This window comes from Maniola jurtina, chromosome 13 (assembly GCF_905333055.1).
Source record: "Maniola jurtina chromosome 13, ilManJurt1.1, whole genome shotgun sequence".
Taxonomy (NCBI): domain Eukaryota; kingdom Metazoa; phylum Arthropoda; class Insecta; order Lepidoptera; family Nymphalidae; genus Maniola; species Maniola jurtina.
Window position 1 is genome coordinate 5,923,035 of NC_060041.1, and position 23,894 is coordinate 5,946,928.

The window sequence follows — 23,894 nt, forward strand, 5'->3', positions numbered from 1 at the left end:
GTGTTCGAATGACAGCATTCACCTTTGTTTAGTTGACGGTCGCTCACTATTGGCTACAATGTATTGTTGCAACAAGAATGCCATAAAAACAGCCAATCACAACGATTGCGATTGTAATGGTTGATGCAGGTTTTAAGGAATTGATATACAACAGTGTACGAATGTGGAATGCATGGTCGGTAACGAACAACTAATTGAAGATCTAAATGAATTGCATTCGATTTCCAATTTCTTCGTCCCAGACTTGTACGACTTGTACGCTAACTAACAATTGAAAAATAATCGAGTATTTTTCAACTATACAATAATTGTAGTACGATTGTTATCGACGACAATCGAATAATAATTCGATTTTGTTATTCTTCAAAATAATTAATAGCTCATCGCTATTGCACCAGTGCATGCTGATTGCGCGAGTGCGAATAAGAATGTTCCAGTTGCCCAGAGCCATAAAAAACAGTCAGTAGTTTGGTATCTATGGCTCTTAGGTTTGGATTAATAGCCTAGAGCCCAAGGCCGTAAGCTAGGTAGTTAAAAAATATTCTATGCGGTCTATGGTACAAAGTCAAATCAGCATCCTTTAAAATTTAAATACATAGTTCTTTATTTTTATATAAATTAAAATAATACTAGATTATTGATTCACGTTAATTATAACTAAATAAATAAGTTTTCATAATATTGATAAGCTTTTTTCATTTTATAATTGATAAATATTACGTTTTCATTAGTCGAGTGGCCGTCACCATGGAGAGTGCTTATTGTAAAAAAATATTTTTTAATTCGTTAGCGTTGTTAATTCAGTGAAATGCTTCTTTCTAAAAATGTTTATTGTATTGTATTGTATTAGCTATTTCTAACACAATATGATTTCATTGTATTGCTGTTTCTAAATTGCAAATTATTTTTTTACCATTATTGTTTTTATAACATTTCAGGTTTGTTTTAAATCAAATAAGTTATTTTCTCTCAGTATCTAACAAAATAACAAATATCCCAGAGTTAATATATATTCTATAAATATTTACATTTCGAAAGAGTTTGAGGTTAGGTCTATTAAAAGTTATAACATTGTACTTTTTCAGAATGAATGGAGGGATGGAGCATAAAACCCCAGGTCATAATGCAGTGCTTCACAAAGCACCTAAAAACTACAAATTGCTGATAGACCCACTTCTTGTTAAAGGAGCTACTAAGTTGTATAGATATGATGGTTCTGTCCCTGGAGATCCATCCTATCCGCCTGTTCAATGCAGAGATCCAAGGTCCCAATTATCCAGAATATGGAATAAGATAGAGCCAGCAGATTTACCTCTTCCTAGGTACTATATTTTTTGTTACACTACAATCACTATTAATTAAGAATATATTCATATTAAACAATAATCATACCTAAATTACATAAAAGTGTAGGGACTTTTTTACAGTTAAATGCAATTTTAAATGATGTAAACAATTCAAGTAAAACATAAAACCACAAAATGAAATTGTAATGTAATTATAGGTTATGTTGTCATTTTGATGATTTAACACATAAATTGAATGTTTTAGTTTTGTTTTCTATGTAGTTCTACTTATCGAATATATTCTTTTTCTGGAAACTAAAGAAAATTAGAAAAAAATATAACATTCTAACCAAAATTGGTTATCATGTTTTGTTTTTATTGTCCAATTAAATCAATGTTGCCAACATAACAATTTGACATTTGCTGGCGGGAATTTTAAACTTTGTTTTTTTCAGGTTTAGAATAGACAAAAATTATGTAGGAATTCCACCACAATTAGAAGTTACAATTGGGAATCTAAATGACAACATTGATAAAGCTTTTTTATCAGATATGATAAACAAGGTTGGACCATATGAGGAATTAACAATATTTTATCATCCAATAACAAATCGACATTTAGGGTTTGCAAGAGTGGTGTTCCAAGATGTAAAACATTCTAAAATATGTATTGAAAAATATAATGGGAAATCTGTTATGGGGCAGGTATGTAAATTTTATATCATAGTAATATGACAAGTAAATACACTAGGCTAATTACAAATAGGCATCCTGTTTACTCATTTTACTGCACCGTGAGTGGAGAGTTTTTAACATTAACATAACATTACAAATCCAAAAGTATGTTTGTGTTATGATTGCTTGTTTCTTCTTATCGTTAATAGATTTATTTTGGCACAAAGCTTAAAGAAAGACAGACATGTTTTATCCCATTAAAATAAAGGATACCTCTAGGATCTAAAATTAAATTTGTAATCCACAAAAACAAAAGTTTTGGGAAAAAACTAGTTACTAATCATATTTTCAGGTGCTGGATGTATTTCTTGATCCATTTGGTAAAAAATGCCATGAAATGTTTGAAGGTAGAACGATGGATAGGAAACCTCAACCAGCTCCTGCAGTTGTCAAGGTTCCAATTTTAGTTGAAGATGCTCGAGCTACTAAACTGGATCCAGCGCTTAGTAAAAGATTGGAAGAAACTAAGTTGACAGAAAAGGTAAGCTATCCGCGGCTTGTGGACACATCCCATAGTTTGTTTATTTCTGCTTTAACATCCCTCATTAGTACGGGTATGCAGTCAGTAGGTACAATATTGGTGATGCTAACAGTTGGGGTAGAACTTAAACGCTGCCTAAAATTCTAATATGTCTAATTTTGTCACAAGGAGCCCTATCCTCGCCACAAGGATGCGGAGCACAACGACACCAACACTCGCTGGTCGGACGAAGAGCGCGAGCACAGGCATCGGCATCGACACCGGAGCGAGCGAGGCAAAGATACTGAGAGGGACAGAGACAGAGATAGGTACGCGTAGTTTCAAGCTTGGCTTATAATATAGCTGTTATAGCTTGTATGTACATAATCCCTACAACTGAACATTTTATTTTACAAGCAAACGTTGCAAGAGGAAATGTAAGAGAAGGTACATGATATTTGGATTAATTTTAAAATCATCAGTCAGAGATTTTGAATAGACATAAGTATAAAATACCAACAAAGGTAATGGAGTGAGTGGGACTAGGCCCCGCTCAGTCGGTCCCGTGACATTCACCGGCGCGGCGCTAGAAACTATTATAGTTTTAAACTTTCACTACGAGTACGAGTGTTGGCAGTCCCTACTGATTGGCCATTTCCTTTTCTCTTGTCTGTGTATTTTATGGTGTATTTGTGAACTCGTCAGGCACAGAGAGCGGTACGCGCGCACGAGCGAAACGAGCGACACGTACGCGACCGCGCACGTCGCTGAGCTGCCGTACACGCCAGCGCAGGTGCCCTACGACCCCTACTACCAGCCCTCGCCGTGAGTCTACTCTTATACAATACATAATATACAATTTAACAGATCGGACTAACTTACCTAGTGACGTCGGATCCTCAATTGTGCGAAGTGATCTAGTCCTCACTCAGTACAAAAGTGAGGTCACTGAACACAATCCATTTCATGTACCATCTTGGGCACTTGATTTTCACTTGTGTGGAAGACACCCTGTGCTTTATAAATAAACTGCCTGGGGCGCTTGGTGCCCACATGTGGAAAAACACCCAGTGCTTCATAAAATGGTTTTCGCACTTCACTTTTTTTTTAATTTACATACCAATGAACCACCTTGGTCATTTGGTGTTTACCTGGGTAAACACCCACTGCTAATCAGTGATACAGATCTTTTCTCATAGTCAACATGCGAACATACGAGACGCAGTGCTACGACGGCAATCCTATCAATACTCTTATCCATACTAATATTATGAATGCGATAGTGTGTCTGTCTGCTACCTTTTGACAGACATAGGCTACTTTTTAACCCGGAAAATCAAACAGTTCCCGCGGGATTCCTAAAGACCCATCCGCTTAACCGATTTGGGTACCGAGGTAGCTTGCGTTCCTGCAATTGACATGGGCAACTTTTTTCTCGGAAAATCAAACAGTTCCCACGGGATTTTTAAAATCCTAAATCCACGCGGACGTAGTCACGGGCATCCTCTAGTGCATAATATTTTAATCATAAACATTGATTCCCCATAGCTACAACTATGGGTACAGCAGCGGCTCGGGCTCGGTGTGGTGGGGCGACTGGAGACAGCCGCCGCACGCCTCGCACCATCACCCGCACGTGAGTCACACACTTTACCACTATAATTATAAAAATAATATTGGACCTATTTTCTGACAAACCTCCAACGCAAAAAAAAATATCCAGGATATTTTCCAGCGCTGATTAGTTTGCTGGACTGGAATGCTATAGTAATATGAACCTGCTATATTAATAACCGCTTTTTGTTTTATGTCGCTAAACAAAAATTGTGTTTGCTTTTGCCTTTGGACAGTGTCAATAAAATCATTCTTGTACATCATCCATAACATACAGGAGCGTGATTGTGCCTATGCTCCTTTTCTCATGGATTTTCTGTTTTTCCTAACAGACATACTTCATTTTGGCAAACTAGTTGTCGGCTTTGGACATAACTTATTCGCTTTGAACCTATGAGCTCTCATATTTTGTTGAACATTTATAGGACCAAAAATCTCTATAAAATTGTTAAATGGAAGTAGTGATATTTAACTTAAAAGTAAGAATAATTATGTACATAATAAGATAAAAACTGTGGAAAAGTGCACAGCACTGCTGCAGCTGTTGGTTTCGTTTCATAATATCTATAACAAAAATAACATATTCAAGATTAAGTAGATAACAAATAACAATAATATAGGAATGTTAACACTTGAAATTAATGCGCTCCTTTACGACAGTCACTCTGACAGACTTTCATTAAAAAATCATTCGGGTAAGATTATTATCTACTCAAATGATATTTTTTATTTAAATTAGTCTACATGGCGGTTGTATACGACTGTCTGCACAGTGTGTATAATAGCTGTGATGTTTTAATTCAAACAAGCTCAAACCGCTTTAGAATAGTCAAATTAATCTACTATCTGAGAATGTGGAATATCGAGTAGAAGCAGCAAGAAACAGTGTTTGTATCGTCGACGATTTTTCAGCCAAAGGCCTTCCAAGGCTGATATCTATAGAGCGTATTTTGAACTCAGAAATGTAGTAGAATGGACCTATATTAATTATTATCAAATGAATCTAAAACTGGTTCGGAATACCCTTCCTAACGAGAAGATGTGTAACTTGTAAGTGGTCTTTATACATCACCTTACATGTGCCGAAAGGCAGTCTGCTTATGTGTTTTTTATTAGACAGACAAAATGTCACCAGATCGTGCGTTTACTTCTGTTGTGTGTCGGATATACGCCAACCGGACGTCACAAGACCTTATCTGTGTCGGAAGGCGCGCCCTCCACACATTAAAATATTATACTGAAATCTAGATCATAGATAGATCATCAGAGTTTTGCGAATTGAGTTCAGATTCGTCGGAGTACTGTGCGGGGTGTGAGCAAGGTCGACCAGTGTGCGTCAAAAAATTCTGGCCTTTTGATATAACAAAATCAAGTAAAAATATGTATTACCCGATCGACGTCGTATTTTTGTCGATCGCGTGCATCGTTTCTGTCGATCGATAAATCAACAAGTAATGCTCGATATTATCCTTGATATTTAGCGGTCGTCAACATGCAACAGTAAAGATCGATAAAACCAAGCAAATCTGTAAGAAGGTGACAGAACTTTATTGATCAACAAAATCGCATTTCGAACGACAAACGATCGTCAAAGATGGAGTTTTGTAGGCACCATTATATGTGGCCGACCTACTAAGTATGGTTAATATGGTGCGAAGTCGGAGCAGTCGTCGAGCGGGCCGGGCGCGTGGAGCGCGCGCGAGCCGCCGCCATCGCCGCGCGCGCCGCGCACGCCCGCCGCGCCGCACACGCCCGCGCCCGCCCCGCGCACGCCGCTCCCGCCACACGCGCCGCACACGCCACACACGCCACACACGCCCCTCCCGCCACTGCAACATACGAACAACGACAAGGTTCGATTTGATATAAGATAGACTTCCGTGGGTCGCGGCGAAAGCGATTGAAAAGCTCTTTGGACGCGTCGTGCTGACGCGGCTACCTGCGGCACGGCGCCATACATTCATAGTGTTAATATTACTATATATTGAAAATATGTATATGGCGCCGCTTAAAGCCCCCCACGTCAAACGCGTGGCCAACGCCATACATGTTCATAGTTTAGACTATTAAGTTTTCTGTAGTATTGTTGCGTCAACAACGGCGCGGCCATCGCGCGCATCATTCGCTTCGGCCGCGACCTTTGGAAGTCTTACTTTTATATTATATGTACCGACTTTAATGTTATGAGTAGGTAGGTACATAATTTCTACTATGTAGCGGTGCACGATCGATGTATATTTATTTTATAAGAATGTCTTCTCACAAGGGTTGTTCGAGGAGGTGTAGAAGAGAGGCATGTGTGAATGTATGGATTGCTTCATGTTTATAACTTACTTCGGTGGAATAAATCCAATGAGCTAAGCTATGATAATATAGTGACCTTATTTCAAATACATCCTTTGCTTACGCATCTTATCTCATCCCTGATGAGAAGACAGCCTTATTGTTATTATAGTGCTAGATATCTGGTAAACATATAATATGTTAATATAGTAGTTTATACTTTATAGTAGAAAATACAATGCGATGAGCTAACGCGTTATCCTGTATCTATATATGTACCGTTTATTAATCTATTAAAACGAATTTGAAATTAATTTAAAGATCAGTATTTCATAAACAGATAGATGCCCACTTCGTGTATTATTCTTTGTGTTCCTTTTTTAGCAGGAATAAATAAAAAAGATACTGGGATGCTTTTATAGGAACTTCATAATAAATATTTTGGTCGATTTTGCATTACTTTTTGCATGCTTTGTTGTGTTTGTTTTCTCAGCTTAGAATGTAGTTACCTTGTTCTGCAGCATTGTTCTATAGCTTTATTTGTTGTGTGTATTGTGGTTTATGTATATTATGTTGACTTGAAAGCTATTAAATCTCTTCCTGTATTGAAAGCTAATTTTAAATAATAAGGAAATCGAATAGCGCATTATAAAGTCCTATTTACAACGTGATTATGCAATTTATTTTGAAGAGCTCTTAGTAATGTTGGTGGCCGTAAAACACAAATTATTTTAGTAATTTGTAATTCTAAAATCCCTGTTTCTCCTGAATTGTTAAGTTACAAAAAAAACGTACTTATAAAAATGTGTAGAAAACCCAATAAAGTGTTCACTTAGGAGGTGAAAAGCAAAAGTGAGGAGCCCGCTCCTCCGCTGGAAGCAGCTCCGGTGAAGGAACCAGAGGCAAAGCCGCCTCCGCCCGCCGACGAACCGAAAAATGTCGACTTGGATACTAGGTACGATCATTTTACTTTCCAATTTTAACGTTTTGACTATCGTGATTTCCATTATGAATATATAAGTTCGCAGTCATCAATAAAACCGATTACTTGTCCTCTTCGGGATGGCAAGCGTCACACAAGTTCCTTGTTGTACTCACGTGGTTAGTCGACGTAAGCCCGACTACAGTCCGACAAAGCTCTTTTGGCGCGTGGCCAAAATCGGAACTAAAGCCGCCATCATATCTTAACTGCCCCCTAACCAAACCAGAAAAACAGATCGACCAGCAGAGTGCCATTCTTTGCTACACACCACATAGGGAAACGAATAACACTACCCAGATCCACCAGCCACAGCTTTAAGTAGACAGCCGTTCTAATAAGAGAATGTTGTAGGATCGCCATGCTGCTCAAAGGTGCGAGCGGCGGCGGCGGGTTGGCGCCGCCTTTCCTTGCCCTCGGCATCTCCTCGGAAGAAGAGGACGACGACCGCTTACCCGCAAAAATACCAGACTTGGATATCCACAACCCACCTTCGGATGACGAAGGTTAGTGACGAATCTAGTTTAAAGGCAATTGGAACCCTCGTAGCTTTAGTTTTAAGATTACGTAATTAATTATCCCAACTATATTATCATCTTTCCAATCTAAAAAAAAAATCAGACACGCAAAAATTGTACAATAGTACCTATTTTGAATAAATGATTTTGATTTAGATTTTGAATGTTAATTGTCAAGCACATGGAACAAGACTTTCCTTCAACAATTTTCCGAAATATTAAGTCATTCGGTACCTATAGCCGTATTTTGTGAATATACTGTGTGCAACCATTTGAAATGTTTCAACACTCCGAGTATAGATCCTTTTATATAGTTAAAACTATTTGGTAACATTTATCCTGCAAAAAAACTTTTTATTTTTTTATTATCTTATTTTTATGGTACTTTTTTCCGACACGGACACGTCAGCCCCATTGTAGCCTAAATTATATCTTATTTACGTAATGATATTACTGCCTATGCAGGAATACAAAAAAACTTGCAATGTTAATGGTGTGTGAACGGGAACTGAATTGATTTTCCTACGCCTGGGCCGGCTATACAAAGAAGAAGGAATGAGCATAATCTTACGATAAATTTTATTGCGTTAAAACAGGTTCAGGCAGTGAAGACAGGGAGAGTATAATATCCATCAACCAACCCACAGAAGCAAATCCAGAGCCGCTGTCCAATACACCGTCGCCGTACCTCAGTAGAGAGTTCTATCTCGAATGCCTCAAGATGACTATAGAAAGGGTAACAAGTGTTATTTTCTCTTATAACTATGTAATTTAGAGTATTTATTTAGTAGTAGTATAGTAGTAGTTATTAAAGATATGCAATTTTAAAGAGGGCGAAAGAGGAGGAGCGCCGGAAGTTCCCGCAAATAGACAAAATAGGTTCAGATATATCGTCCTCCGAGGACGAGCTGCTGACGTCGGGAGAGCCGCGGCGGTCGCCGCTCGCGCCGCCCGACAAGGACCAGGATAATCTGGACGACGACCAGGTATGTTCTTTTTTATATAAAAATATAATGAGTAGGTAATATTAGTTTGTGATGCTTTCTTATTGCAGAAATAACACAAATGGCATTGCCGGTGGAGGACAACTTTTGTGATTTTGTCAGAAGTTATGTGATTATGAACTTATATGTATTTAGAAAGGACAGTTTTTAACTAACCCGAATATACTTTCTGTTATGATTTGTGTCATCTTATTAGATTTTTTTCGAAGAATCGACTAAGCGAATTAAAAAATGTTTTTTCTTGAGGCTCTATGCAAATATATACTCCATATTGGATAGAGCTCGGAGACAGTAGTCTTAAGCAACAATAATGCCTGATACAAAATCATAACTTCCACGCATCAGCCCTACCCAACTTCATCGTTATGGTACCTGTCCCCCGAAGTGGAGATATGTTAGCTTTTAATAACATTAACCATTATAAAAGATAACGTGATAATTTTACCTTTTCGTGTATCAATAATCTGATCTGGGGGGTAAGGGAGTGCACTTCCATCTCAGCGCTCCAACAGCCAACCTCACCTGCACGCGGTGCCCCCTGCTGGTTGACTAACGAGGCTCTGGCGACCGACAAATGGCGGTATATCCATTTCCAGGTACTAGACTTGACCAAATTACACAGGGTGATGTCGGGCAGCAGCGACACCAACGCAATCAAGTCTAGCACTGCGATGACCAACACGCCTGCCCAGCGTGGTCATTATGGGCATTTCTCCCTATGAGTAGCGGCAATACACAATGGCCCCCAGTCCCCGGCAGCGCTACTATTCCCGTTCACGGTAGCGGACGCGGTCACGGTAGAGCAGGGGGTGCGAAGAATCACCGGGTTTCGGACAGCTACCACAAAAAGCGTATTTATCTGGCTACGTATAACACCCGGACATTGAGATCGGACGAACACCTCGCTGAAATCGAAGTGGAGCTGAGCAATATTAAGTGGCATATCCTGGGACTATCGGAAGTCCGAAGAGAGGGGGAGGATACGATAACCCTAGAGTCAGGCAATATGCTCTACTATCGACAAGGCGATCAGGCATCCCAAGGTGGTGTTGGATTTCTGGTCAATAAAGTCCTCATCAATAACGTAGTTGAGATTAGTAGTGTGTCAACGAGGGTGGCATATATTATACTCAAGCTGAATCAGAGGTATTCTCTAAAGATTGTACAAGCCTATGCCCCCACGTCGACATACTCCGACGAAGAGGTAGAGGCCTTTTATGAGGACATCTCGATGGCCATGGATAAAACAACCAAGACTCACTTCGTCGTAGTTATGGGGGACTTTAACTCTAAGGTGGGAGTACAAGAAGACGGTGAATCGAAAATTGGACTGTACGGTTTTGGCACCAGAAACCACAGGGGCGAAATGCTAGTCCACTTCTTGGAGCGGAAAGGGCTGTTCTTGATGAATTCATTCTTTAAGAAGAAGCCCTCTAGAAAGTGGACATGGCATAGCCCGGACAATGTGACTCGGAATGAGATTGACTTCATCATGACGGACAGTAGATACATATGTGAAGATGTCTCAGTGATCAGTAGGTTTAACACTGGCAGCGATCACAGACTTGTTAGAGGTATCTTGCGTATGGATCTGCAATTAGAGAGGAACCGTCTGATGAAGTCGGCTCTTAGGCCAAAATCGTCCCAAAACTTTAGCTCAGATAATTTCCAAATAGAGCTCAAAAACAGGTTCGAACTGCTGGAAACCACCTTGGACATTGACCAGAGATTCACGCACTTCGTTGACGTCGTTCGTGAAGTGGGCCACAAATATTGTCGTCATGAGTCGAAAAAGGTATCTAAGATCTCCAAAGATACCCTGGAATTAATGGAGAAGAGACGAGATACATCCTCAGCATTGCCTGAGTGGCATACTCTGAACAAGCGTGTAAAGAAGCAAATACGATTTGACCTCCGGCGCTACAACACCCGCAATATTCAAAATGCAATTGAACAAAACCGAGGATCAAAAGTGTTTGCGAAACGACTTGAGAGAAGCCACCTGACAAAGCTGAGGACCCCTGAAGGAAAGATGGTTACTTCCACACCAGAGGTGCTAAAAGAGATCGAACGATTCTATGAACAGCTGTACTCTTCTCAGGCTCCTAAAGTGGCTCAAAACACGAACGACAAACGAGCGACCTTGACACGCCACTACACCGAAGACATACCAGAAATTGACATTGGTGAGATGCGAATAGCCCTCAAACAACTCAATAACAACAAGGCGCCGGGTGATGACGGCATTACATCAGAACTCCTACGTGCAGGAGGTACTCCTGTACTGACAGAGCTTAAGGAGTTATTCAATGACGTTATCATGAACGGAACAACGCCGAAAGCATGGAGCAAGAGTATAGTAATCCTTTTCTTTAAAAAAGGAGACAAGGAGCTGTTGAAGAACTACCGGCCGATTTCTCTCTTGAGCCATGTTTATAAGTTGTTTTCGAGGGTCCTTACAAATCGCCTCGCCCGAAGACTTGACGAGTTCCAACCTCCAGAACAGGCTGGGTTTCGAAAAGGCTACAGCACCGTAGACCACATACACACTTTAAGGCAGATTATACAGAAGACAGAAGAATATAATCTCCCACTCTGTCTTGCCTTTGTGGACTACGAGAAAGCCTTCGACTCTATCGAAACTTGGGCTGTTTTGGAATCATTGCAAAGATGCCAGATCGATTGGCGATATATCGAGGTGCTGCGATGTATTTACGATTCTGCGTCAATGACCGTCCAAATACAGTCTCAGCAGACCAAACCTATCAGCTTACGAAGAGGCGTTAGACAGGGGGACGTAATATCTCCAAAACTGTTTAACAATGCATTGGAAGACCTCTTCAAAACGCTGGACTGGAAAGGACGAGGACTTAACATTAATGGCGAGTACATCTCACACCTACGGTTCGCCGACGACGTGGTTATTTTAGCAGAAACTCCGCAAGATCTCGAAGAAATGCTGTGTAGCCTAAGCCGCTCTTCCAGACGTGTCGGTCTCGGGATAAACATGGACAAAACAAAGGTTATGTTCAATCAGCACGTTGTCCCGACACCCGTTTGCGTCGAGAATGTTGGCATCGAAATTGTTTCACAATACAACTACCTTGGCCAAATAATCCAATTAGGCAGAAGCAATTTCGACGAGGAAGCCAACAGAAGAATTCGGCTAGGTTGGGCAGCTTTTGGGAAATTAAGTCAAGTCTTCTCATCGTCAATTCCTCAATGCCTGAAAACAAAAGTCTTCAACCAGTGTGTCCTTCCCGTCCTCACCTATGGTGCTGAAACGTGGACACTGACAAAAGGCCTTGTACACAAATTCAAGGTTGCTCAGCGAGCTATGGAGAGGGCTATGTTGGGAGTTTCCCTGAGGGATAAGATCCGAAACGAGGAGATCCGCAGGAGAACCAAGGTCACTGACATAGCCCAAACTATTAGCAAGCTGAAGTGGCAGTGGGCAGGCCATGCCTGTCGTAGAGGCGATGGCCGTTGGAGCCGGAAAGTCCTTGAGTGGAGACCGCGTTTAAGCAAGCGTAGTGTGGGACGCCCTCCAGCACGATGGACCGACGATATAAAGCGGCTGGCGGGAAGTGGCTGGATGAGGAAGGCTGAGGACCGGGTGTGGTGGCGCTCTTTAGGGAAGGCCTATGTCCAACAGTGGACGTCCACAGGCTGATGATGATGATGATGATGAATCTGATTGATAATATTCTAACACGTGCTGCTAAGCTCTGCTTCAGTTGCCAGGCATCCTAAGGGTGGTTTTTAGACTCGTTTTTTTCGCTCGTTACATTACGCGCTTACATGCGCGTTACATTTCGTGCTTCAATAAAACGAACGTGTGCGCACGCGCTCGTTCCGGTGTGTTCGTTCGCTTGAATCAACTGGTCAGTGTTGAATCAGTGACAATATGGATTGGCGTATTTCGCGGCTTGTGCTTATACGAGCTTATAGTTATTAAAGTAATTGACGGTATTTTGGAAGTCTATAAAGTAGTAAATCATATATCCCAGATGTCGCTATCGTCGCTGTCGTCGACGGAAGCAAAGATCGAGGAGCAAGTGCCTGCGGAGGCGTACTACCCGTACCCGCCCGCGCCGCACCCGCACCCGCATCCGCATCCGCATCCGCACCCGCACCCGCACCCGTATTTCCAGTCAGTCTGGCCCACCTCAGGTAAGCCTTCGCAATAGGATAAGAATGTTGCCATCGTTATAATTGTAGAACATTGTCGATTTTGCAAAAAAAAACTCTTAACTGACTTTTTGTTATATTTGGATACTGCAACGTAAAAATGTCAATCTACCAATTATAATTCTTAGAACAGACTTTTATCGGATATATATGTGAGTTTTCATTGCTATAGGCAGCGTGTATTGTTGTCAATATAAGCGAGCAAGACTGTTTAGACAGCTTCGTCGAACCTCTGTTAGGTAATAATATACCATCTTTACTCTGTGTTTCTATTGTAATACTATCGTAGGCTACCCGGCGCCATACCCTGGAGTGCCGGACATGTCGCTGGCGTACGGGCCGGCCGGCGGGTTCGCGGCGCCGCCGCTTCTGCCGCACCACTACCCGCCCGCGCAGCCCACCGACAGACAGGTATACAGACGATGACGCGGTTTGTGCCTTCGAGGATATATTTCTACCCCAGAAGCCACTGGTTGAATCAAAATAAAGAAAAGAAAAGAAAGAATTTTTATCTAAGGCAACTTCTGCACTAAACTTAATTTATAACCAAAATACATGTACTGTAAAATAAACACATTTTGCACAAAATAAATGGTTAGTTTAAACGCTAAAATAAATAAAATTTATAACTCATATTGATTTCTTAAATAAAGTTAAGAAATAGTAGTAACTAGAGTATACAGAACAAATAAATTCAATTTTCAAAATAAACTATTTGGAGCAAAAACTAGAATTAAAATATATTTTTTCCAGGAGCACGACAACCCTCACTTCCCCACAATAAACAGCGTAATAGAACGCGTCACGACGGAACTGAAGCAGATCCTTAAGAAAGATTTCAACAAGAAGATGATCGAAAGCACCGCGTTTAAGAACTTTGAAATGTGGTGGGATGAACAGAGCAGAAAGACCAGGCAAAGCACCAAGACCCAGAAAGAAGACGTCACTCAGCCACTTCAAGTGAGTCTTCTGTATTCTAGAAAACTGAAACGCTTCCTCAAGAAGTGCATGTGTAATTTTATTGTTTTTGACACATTAAAAGTCCGTGAAACCATCACTATCATCAACCAATAGATGTCCACTATTGGACATAGATCTCTTGTAGGGATGACCACTCGCCGCGGTCTTGCGCCGCCTAAATCTTTCGACTCGTGTGATGTCGTCTGTTCACCTAGTGGAAGCTTTCCGGTACAACTAGTATCTTGGGATCACAACTTTTCTCGGTTTTCGAACTATGTGCCCTGCCCATCGCCACTTCAGCTTCGCAACCGGTTGAGCCATGTCGGTTACTCTGGTTCTCCTACGGATATTCTTATTTCTGATTTCATCGTGGAGAGGACATAACATTAAAGATGTTTCAGGATTCGGTCAATAAGATGTTCCAATTTTTGTAAGTCTACTTGTACGTCATGTTTATTTCCAGATATACATTACATCCTAATATTTTTTTGTAGGATATTTCCAATAAAAAAGAGGAGAGTGTGGATTCGATAAAATCAATAATGGAATCCCGAGACTTGGGGCTAGATCTGGGCGGCTACAGCATGGGCATAGGTCTGGGTCTGCGCGCGGCTATACCGAAGATGCCCAGTTTTCGACGCAAGAGAAAAATCCCCTCCCCCGTTGTTATGGACGAGGATTCTTCTAAGCGTCTCAGTGACCAGGTAAGTTAGTAAACTGAGCACTTTCCAAGGCGTGGCTAAAACAGAAGTGTTGAAAATAGAAACGTTTTTTATTCAAATAAACTTTTACAAGTGCTTTGCACTGGTTCCGAATGCCCTTCCTACCAATAAGATATTCCGCGGTTGCTTATTTCAGAGATTTAATGTACAATATATTGCAATGTAATATTTTTACGGGATTTGACGTTACACAGAGAAATAAGTCGACAGTTTACAGCTACTTGTACAACTAAAGTGACTATTAACTTTTATCCGCTGTGTGTAACTTGATTCTTCTAGTCTATGGAGTAGATACATCCATGCCACGTCTCCAGTTTTTACCACTTCTGTATACACCGCGCCAAAGACTGATGCCTCAGAATTATTGCTTAGTATTATGTTTGATCCATCCAGCTGGAAAAAGTAAGTAACAATTCCTTAAACTATTTGGATTTTTTCTCGTAGGAGGAAATCGTCCAGAACTCTGACGAAGAAAAAGAACTGCCTTCTAGTCCGAGAAATAGAACCACGGGATCGTATTTATCGACGGGTAGAAGACGACAGTCCACCAGTTCTTCGAGGTTGGTTTTTTCATAAATAAATAATGATTTATAATTGGAATTAATGGGCAAACATTCGCATAAAGGGGGACTTTCAAATCGAGCGAATAAGACGCGAGTAACCGAAAGTCTGACCCTGATAATCAAAGAGTTTTGACGGGGTTTTAAAAATCCGTCAAGTGCGAGTTCGAACCAACAGGAAGGGTTCCTTATACAAGAAATAACACTTTTTTTAATATTCATGGCCACTTTGAATTTATTATGATTAAATGTTATTATAGCGTCAATAGAAATACACATTTTGTGAAAATTTCAACTCTACCTTTTACGCTTCATGAGATACAATCCGCTGGCAAACGGACGGACGGACGAACAGCTTAGACTTAGTAAAGTGTCGCTGACACCCTTCGGGTACGGAACCCTAAAAACCTATAACCATGCCGAGGGAGTTGTGGACATCGTCTAATAAATAAATAAAATAAATGCGCCTCTGAAGCCCGCAATATACTTATATTACTAAATTGAGCATCATAACGGTCAGGTCATCGTCGTCGTCGTCGTCGCGGTCGTCGTGGTCGGGGTCGGAGTCGGAGCGCAAGGGCCCCGCGCCGCGCATCTACTCCGACACCGACGACTCCGAGCCCGAACTGGACGCGGCGCAGGTAAGATCCGATTTATCACTCACATACACGTCTAATACCAGTTCATACACCACAGAATACTAATAGCGAGTCTTGTGACGAAGCAATAAAGTGCGCTTTAACTTACGCAGCGCTGCTGCTAACAAACGTTTCTCTCTCTCTCTCTCTCTCCTCTCTAGCTACTAGCTAGATAGTATCAATTTTTTTATAACTTTAAATTAAGTTACTAAAATAGATTATTTATTTGGATTTATTCCGTAGCAGGGCTTAAGAGTATCAAGATTTTTTAAATGATTTATTCCGTTGTTTCTTCATTCAGCTTCAATCGACCTTAAGTGTTTATAGTGGACTGCTTCTTTTGCGCGCACTATAACGCAAATTGCAACTAGTAAACAAGTGTAAATTAAAAATTTATAACACCCCCGACGATCCAAAGTTTGAGTTTTGAAAAACATCATTTTCAGTAAATAATTATGTATTTAGACAACGTCTATCTTGACAGCTTGACATTTGTCTATTGACATAATATTATGAAGCTAACGGTTATCTAACCTTCTTTTCTACAAGAAAACTAGAAAAGAGCTGATAACTCTTAAACGGCTGAACCAATTTTTTTAGATTATAGCTAAGAACACTCTCGATCAAGCCACCTTTCAAACAAAAAAAACTAAATTAAAATCGGCTCATTCGTTTAGGCGCTACGATGCCACAGACAGATACACAGATACACAGATACACACGTCTTTTTGGGTCGGGGGTTAACAATATGTTTATTTATAGTTCAAGGTCATACCGAACAAAGAGAGGCTAAGAAAGGTGTACTCGTCATCGTCGGACAGCGAAGAAGAGCTAAGAAGAAGAGGTATCATACATTTCTCATTTTTAATACTTATTTGGTGGGACAACCCACATACATCTTAATTTCCTAGACCCAGCAGTTTGATCTATATGTTACAATCTTAGTTAATTTCTAGGTTTTAAATTGTAGATTCTGTGACTTTCTTTATAGAAAAAACTCCAATACCTCCCGTGGAAGCGTCGGACATGGACGACCGGCTGGGCTCGCCGATTCTCTCCCCAGAGGAAGAGCCCCGGGATGTGTTACTTGATCGTGTGTATTCCGATTCAGAAGAGGAAAGAGAGTACCAGGTAAACATAGTAATTTTACTAACATTTACCGTATGTTTCTTAAGGGATTACGATGTATTTTTTAGCGCGCAGATCACGCAAACCAAGATGAATTGGAAACGCTATTCTATTTAGTTATGAGTAGCATGAATTAAACTTCGTACATAATCTGATATGTCGATATAAATGTATTGTGAGAGAGCCTATACAGAACAGTAAATTTTTTTATACAACAAGAGGTAGTAATAATTTTGACTGAAATACTCAGTTTTAATAAAATGCATCTTCAACTTTTTTTTATATTGTAGGAGAGAAGAAGACGGAACACAGAATATATGGAGCAGATCGAGCGAGAGTTCCTGGAAGAACAGAGAAAGACGATGGAGGTGGATGCTGGACCTCCGCCCGAAAAACCGCCTGACACAAGGTACGTCCTAAATATATATTCTAAGAAAATTGTAATTTAAACTTTGCCTACAATTAAATTTTTTGGTGATAATAAATAACCTGTGTTATTTAACCATTTCTGTGCCAAATTTCATCAAGACCGCTTCGGAAATTTCGCATAAATAAAGTAAAAAGGTAACTCCCCCAAAAGTTAAAAAAGTTTTAGCTTTATGGCATTTTTAACCGACTTCAAAAAGGAGGAGGTTCTCAATTCGTATATTTTATGGAAATTATTTTGTTTACAGTTTACCAGAGCCTAAAGAAGAAGAACCTAGAAGTAGTCCCGTCAAAAATCACTTGAAATCTCCGGAGAAGAGCAAACCCCAAGAGTTAGAGGAAGGTGAGATCACGTCAGAAGGGGAACATGAAGAGAGGCGGAAGGATGAGAAGGAGCAACCTAAGGATAGGAAGGAGAGACTCCCGTCGCTCAGTGACACGGAATCGGCGCCCAGTGTTAACGGTATAAAGGAAGTAAGTCAATTATTGTCTTCTCTATGGTGTAGAATCGTCAAGGCAAATTAACCACTGATTCGAAATGTTCTTCCTATTAACCAGAACAGGCAAGAGACACAGTTGCTGATGAAAATTTAAAAGGGGTGTGACCTATTTGAGACTGCATATTTTCAGTTGATTGTAGTTGAACAATGTTGGTTGTTGGACACAAGGTTTAACGTTGACAAAGGGGTTAAAGTTCTAAAGTTTCTCTGTCCTGTTTTAAACATAGTTAGAGATATGTATATATACTATATATACAAGTTTCAATTTTTAAAAGTAGGCGACAAATTCACATTGACACAAGTTAATACTATTTATTGGTGATTATATTATTTACGATTATTACTCAATGGATATTATTCACCGACAGGCGTTGTCGGACTCGTCATCACCTCACTCGCAGGCGTCGCAAGCGTCGCAGGCGTCGCAGGTGGCGCTCGACCACTCGTACTGCCGCCCGCCGCCGCGCGCGCACGCGCCCAACCATCTGCAGCATGACCACGGTAAGGCTCCTTCTTCATTCTTTTCTTTTGTACGGGACTAGGTGATGTGTTGAACTGTAACGAAGCTCTTCCTCTAGATTTTTGTTACACTCCCCGAGTATAGCAAAAATCTAAAGGAAGAACTTCGTTACGGTTGAAGATGAAGGGTTCATCCCAGCTGATCCAACCGTTATAGCTTGGAACTTGTATATAGAATTCCCTCGAGAAAACCTCGTAAGTGGATTGAGGGTCTATGGCGAGAAATAGAAGATCCTATGGTGACATCTAGTTTGTTCGTTGTTAAAAACCTCGTCGCAGCGTGTGATGGTTGTAAGATCCTTGATATGAATCGAGTAGAGTCGTCTAAACACACTTTTGGTCTAGCATGTTTAATGTTTATTTTGTTCAAACAGGATATACCTGGATGGCAGAGCCGGATATCGAATCCACGCGCGTTGAACTCGCTGAGATTAAACAGAAAGAGACTAAGAAACCATACAAGAGAAAACATGAAGTCAAAAAGTTGGCGGAGATACAGAATAAGTATGTTTACAAAATCTATCTTTAACATAATTTTTTTCCAGATATATTTTTTCCTTTAATGAGTTAAGCTTCAGATACATTACTGCGTTGTGGCTGTAACACAATCGAAGAACGCCACGCCAGACCGCCACGGTACGGCTTGTGACGTCTCCATACGTGTCAGAGATTGCTAAGTATGTTTTTGGCGCAGGTTGTTTGAACCTCGGGAAGACTACAACAAGCTGTACTCTAGCGTGACGTTCAAGCCGCGCGACATGATGGCGGAGCTGCAGGTCATGTACGAGTTCCTGACGCGCGGCATCGACCGCGAGGACGTGGAGCACCTGCGCCGCGCCTACGACGCGCTGCTGGCCGAGGACGCGCAGGGCTACTGGCTCAACGACACGCACTGGGTCGACCACCCGCCCACCGACCTCACCTACTCGCCGCCCAGGAAGAAGTCCAAGAGGCACACCAACATCTACGAAGACTTGCAGGTGAGCCGTGCGTACGACGCGCTGTACACCGAGGACCGATGTAATCCAAACCGACCTTTTTTTTACGTGAGGAAATCCTCATACACACCTCTGCGCTCGAGGAGGCGCGGGGGTTAGGTCGGACTCTTACAGACTAAATTCCCACGGTTTTCTGTATCATTCGTTGTTGCTGGGCAGAGACACGAACGTATTCAACTGCAAATCAGCTAACAGTACCCGCCAAGGCCAATTTAACCGACATAATGTTCATGCAATTTGACCGACATAATGTGCATGCAATACATGTGTTGACGCAGGGTCACTCGAGCGGGTCGGCGCGCACGGAGGGCTACTACAAGATGGACGCGCGGCTGAAGGCCAAGTACAAGTACCACCACGGGCGCGCCACCGCGCTGGCCGCCGCGCCGCCCGACGACAAGAAGGCGTCCAAGATGCAGCTGCTGTCCCGCGAGGCGCGCTCCAACCAGCGCCGTCTGCTCACCGCCTTCGGTACTACTCCAATTCTTTACATTCTAACATTTTCATACGTTCAAACATTTTTTACAATGAGAATTTTCTATTAGAAATATTGTTTCAACTTACATAATTCAAAAAAATTTAATCTATTGTTTAGAATTTAAAAATTCGGCTATTGTGTAAAGGCATATTTTTGTAAGCCTAACTTGTAAGTACTTAAGTTGTAGTTTAACTTTTAATTTAAATACACGTATCTTACATCAAACTGACTCAAGTCAATGTCTCTAATGGTTTTTAGAATTTTATTGTATAGTCTATTCTATTTTACTATGCATTTTTTATTAACTCGCTTTCTTGTGGGTTTTGTCTATTTTAAACTAACTTCCCGATAAACTAGAGGATCTAGATGATTTGGATGAGACTTATTTAATAGCTTTCTTGTATCTGTTTTTTTTTTTGAAACATTTATAAAATGATATGTATACAGGTTTGGATACCGACTCGGATCTTCTCAAATTCAATCAACTGAAGTTCAGAAAGAAGCAGCTCAAGTTTGCAAAATCTGGAATTCACGATTGGGGACTCTTTGCTCAGGTATTATATTTTTTTTGAATAACTTAAATTAACTTTTTTCTATCGTTGTGACGTGCTTAAAGAATGAATTAATTGACCACGATTATCGTTATAGGAGCCCATAGCAGCGGACGAGATGGTGATAGAGTACGTGGGTCAGATGGTGCGGCCGATAGTGGCGGACGTGCGGGAGGCGCACTACGAGGCGACGGGCATCGGCTCCTCGTACCTGTTCCGCATCGACCTCGACACCATCATCGACGCCACCAAGTGCGGCAACCTCGCGCGCTTCATCAACCACAGCTGCAATGTTAGTATACTTCCTTATGGTCTTGATCTATATCGTGGTGGGCCATCCTTGTTCTTTCTTTCCAATTTTTTATTCTTTATTAGTCACGCAAATCGTGTGCAAAAAATTACGAGAACAGTGTACTTGGTATGAGATTTTACATTTCACCAATAAATTCGGAAATCGTTAGTCACATTTAGATAACGTCAGAGTAAAATAGACCTAAACCTCTGCAATTAAAGTTCGAAATTGTTTTTCTTTTTCTGTAGATATATGAACAAACTTGACCTTTAATACAAAGCAATTAAGGCCCGTTTTCGAGCCCAAGGCTCAAATTTTATCGACGTTGGTGAGGAAGGGTACCTGTCAACTGAAGCGGCGCGAGAATGTGTTTAGTCGACCAATCAGATTTTTGAGAGTTGATTTGTTAAAATCTGATTGGTCCGCTGAATGCATCTCCATTGTGCTTCAGTGCGCTAACTATAGTTTTATCCAACAGCCCAACTGCTACGCGAAGATAATAACGATAGAGTCGCAGAAGAAGATCGTGATATACTCGAAGCAGCCGATCGCAGTGGACGAGGAGATCACGTACGACTACAAGTTCCCTCTCGAGGACGAGAAGATCCCGTGCCTGTGCGGCGCGCCGCAGTGCCGCGGCTTCCTCAACTGATGCCTGATGTACGCTGCTCGTGTCGTCGTGCTGCTTGTGGTTAGATATCATTTTCGTGTTTGTACTCTGAACTTTGATATGTTCCAACCCGATATAGCGAGAGCAAGCGCCGGTCTAACGTAGTTCGGTCCGGCGAGGTGAGGTCAAATGAGTTTTGGGTCACGTAACATTGTTAACATGAACGGTAAATCATATTTATGTAATACTAGCTGATGCCCGCGTCTTCGTTTGCGTGAATTTCAGTTATTAAAAATCCTGTGAGAATTCTTTGTTTTGCGGATGAAAAGTAGCCTAAGTCGGGTATCTAAATCTATACAAAAAAAAAAACACGTCGATTGATTTGTGATTGAAGGACTATGAAACTCAGCGATTCTCGCGTAAGAATCGCAACTTGTCATCCTTAGGGATCACTATCCTAAATGACTATGGCCTTTCATATGGGAAAAATTTGCAGTTTTGTATTGACATAAACCCATTGGCTACGACGTGGGCGCAACCAGTAAATACCTACTAATATTATTTATAAATACAAAAATCTTTCTGTCTGTATGCTATCCTTTCACGGTTAATCGTCCGTACGAAATTTTATACAGAGATAACTTGTATGCCCGGGACGGTCATAGGATACTTTTTATCCCAGAAAATCAAAGGGTTTACATGGGATTTTTAAAGATCCGTTTAAATCAATTTTGACCGAATCTGATACAGAGCTTGCATTCCGGGGATGGACATAATATGCTGTTTTTTATCCCGAAAAATCGAAAGAAATCTCACGGGATTTTGTCAAACCTATTTTCACGCGGACATCATCTAGTAAAAAAATAAAATTCACGTTCATTTTCGTTCGGCATTCATGCCTGCTCTCAAAACAAGCCGCCTGGGCTGCCTAATACAGGCGTTAAACAAATTTAATCGAATTTTGTTTTAACTGTAAATGGTTTATTGTATATGATTGTAATATAATTTTCTGATTTATATTTTAAATTTACTAAGCCCAATATCAAGATGGGAATATGACGATTTAAAATATAAAAATAATATAAAAGACAATATTGTGTATTGAATCAAATTGTGCAAAATATCATAATAATACAAATGGTTTTTTTTTTTATTGAGGTGTCTTATTTTCTCTCTTAAATGATTTCATATTTTTCAATCCAAAATAGGTATTCTGTTGAATTTTAATTAAAAAATTAAAAAATTAAATTAAATCATTAGAGCAAATATTTCTTTTTATCTTTATGTGCGCCATTAACAGAAGTCGTGATATTTTGTGATGGAATTGTCACTTTGTTCGCAATCTCAACTTATTGTAGCAGGCTATGTGTTGTGTTTGTAATATATATATAAATCATGAAACTCAAATTTCATGAATTAATAGTGATTTAAATTTGACTAGTACGCGAGTTACTTTGCCGATGGTATTCTAATTGAAATGCATAGTACCTACTTAGCGCCAACAAACACTGCAAAGAAAGCGCAAGGACTGGCTATGAGCCTGGTAATACAACTGCCTCTACTTTTGATAATATACATAATGTAAAAAATTGACGTTTTTGTGTGGTTGTGGTGTGTGATATATGTATCTCTTATGTTGTTTTTATAACAAACCTATGATCATTAATGTACAAGAAATGCTGGTCTAATGTTCGTGAAAAAATGATGCTTACTCTCGATTGTGCACCTATGGCTAGTTCGCTAGTACGAGTAGGTAAGCAAGCCACAATCTTACGATTTGTTTTAATTAGAATCTAAAAATACAAACACAAGTGTATAGAAGTTTTAAAGATAGAAGGAAAATGTATTTTTGCTTATTTTTTGGTCAATTATTTATTATGAACTCGACATGTACACTTTTCTAGATTTTTATGGAACTGCATATCTTATACTTTAATGATCAAAACAATGAACCCAATGAATTCGTATATGTAATTAAAAATAAATGATGAGTCTTGTATTATATTTGCAGTTTTGACTGAATCTAAGATATAATTCGTTAGGTGTAGGATGTCGCGTTTTACACGCTGTATGATTCTGTGTTGTATATTATTATTGTGAATAAAAAGATCTCTGCCGTTTGTCAGAAAATTTGTTGTGCAGTACAGAAATCAAGTACATTTCTTATGTTATTTCAGGACGAATAGTTTTCTTCCCATTTTGACAGAATAGCAAAAATCATAAACGATTTAGTCCTTCCAAAAGCACTTCTTACTATATAATGTAAATGTATAAGTTTGTAAATAAAAGATTCCAACAATACATTCCAATGTTTTTATTTATGTTTCACGACGACACTGATCATGAGTGTGATAGATCCATTACGCGGCTAGATATTCATAGACCGCTTGTGGACGTCTAGACACTTAGGTCTCCGTGTCTCCAGAGAATAAAGCGATCACT

The 23,894-nt window shown here is 40.3% G+C and overlaps 1 protein-coding gene and 1 long non-coding RNA gene across 5 annotated transcripts in view; one reads left to right on the forward strand and one right to left on the reverse strand.

The window, feature by feature from the left end:
• LOC123871404 overlaps window positions 1-23,894 on the reverse strand; it is a 383,067-nt gene that overhangs the window by 67,455 nt on the left and 291,718 nt on the right. The window lies entirely within an intron of this gene.
• LOC123871362 (histone-lysine N-methyltransferase SETD1) lies at window positions 570-23,755 on the forward strand. Of its 4 annotated transcripts, none has more exons than XM_045915129.1 (30): window positions 570-938; window positions 1,086-1,322; window positions 1,742-1,991; window positions 2,314-2,502; window positions 2,671-2,810; window positions 2,899-2,928; window positions 3,187-3,306; window positions 4,030-4,117; window positions 5,754-5,948; window positions 7,215-7,333; window positions 7,712-7,863; window positions 8,472-8,611; window positions 8,706-8,861; window positions 12,890-13,052; window positions 13,360-13,481; window positions 13,824-14,030; window positions 14,525-14,734; window positions 15,197-15,312; window positions 15,833-15,953; window positions 16,713-16,794; window positions 16,942-17,081; window positions 17,369-17,487; window positions 17,753-17,978; window positions 18,373-18,505; window positions 18,898-19,027; window positions 19,218-19,503; window positions 19,800-19,992; window positions 20,447-20,553; window positions 20,648-20,842; window positions 21,321-23,755. In XM_045915129.1, the coding sequence occupies exons 2-30, from the start codon at window positions 1,087-1,089 to the stop codon at window positions 21,492-21,494; spliced, it is 4,539 nt and encodes a 1,512-aa protein (XP_045771085.1). In that variant the 5' UTR covers window positions 570-938; window position 1,086; the 3' UTR covers window positions 21,495-23,755. The 4 variants fall into 4 exon arrangements, with proteins under 4 accessions (XP_045771085.1, XP_045771086.1, XP_045771088.1 ...); XM_045915130.1 differs by having other exon boundaries at window positions 570-763; XM_045915132.1 differs by lacking the exon at window positions 5,754-5,948.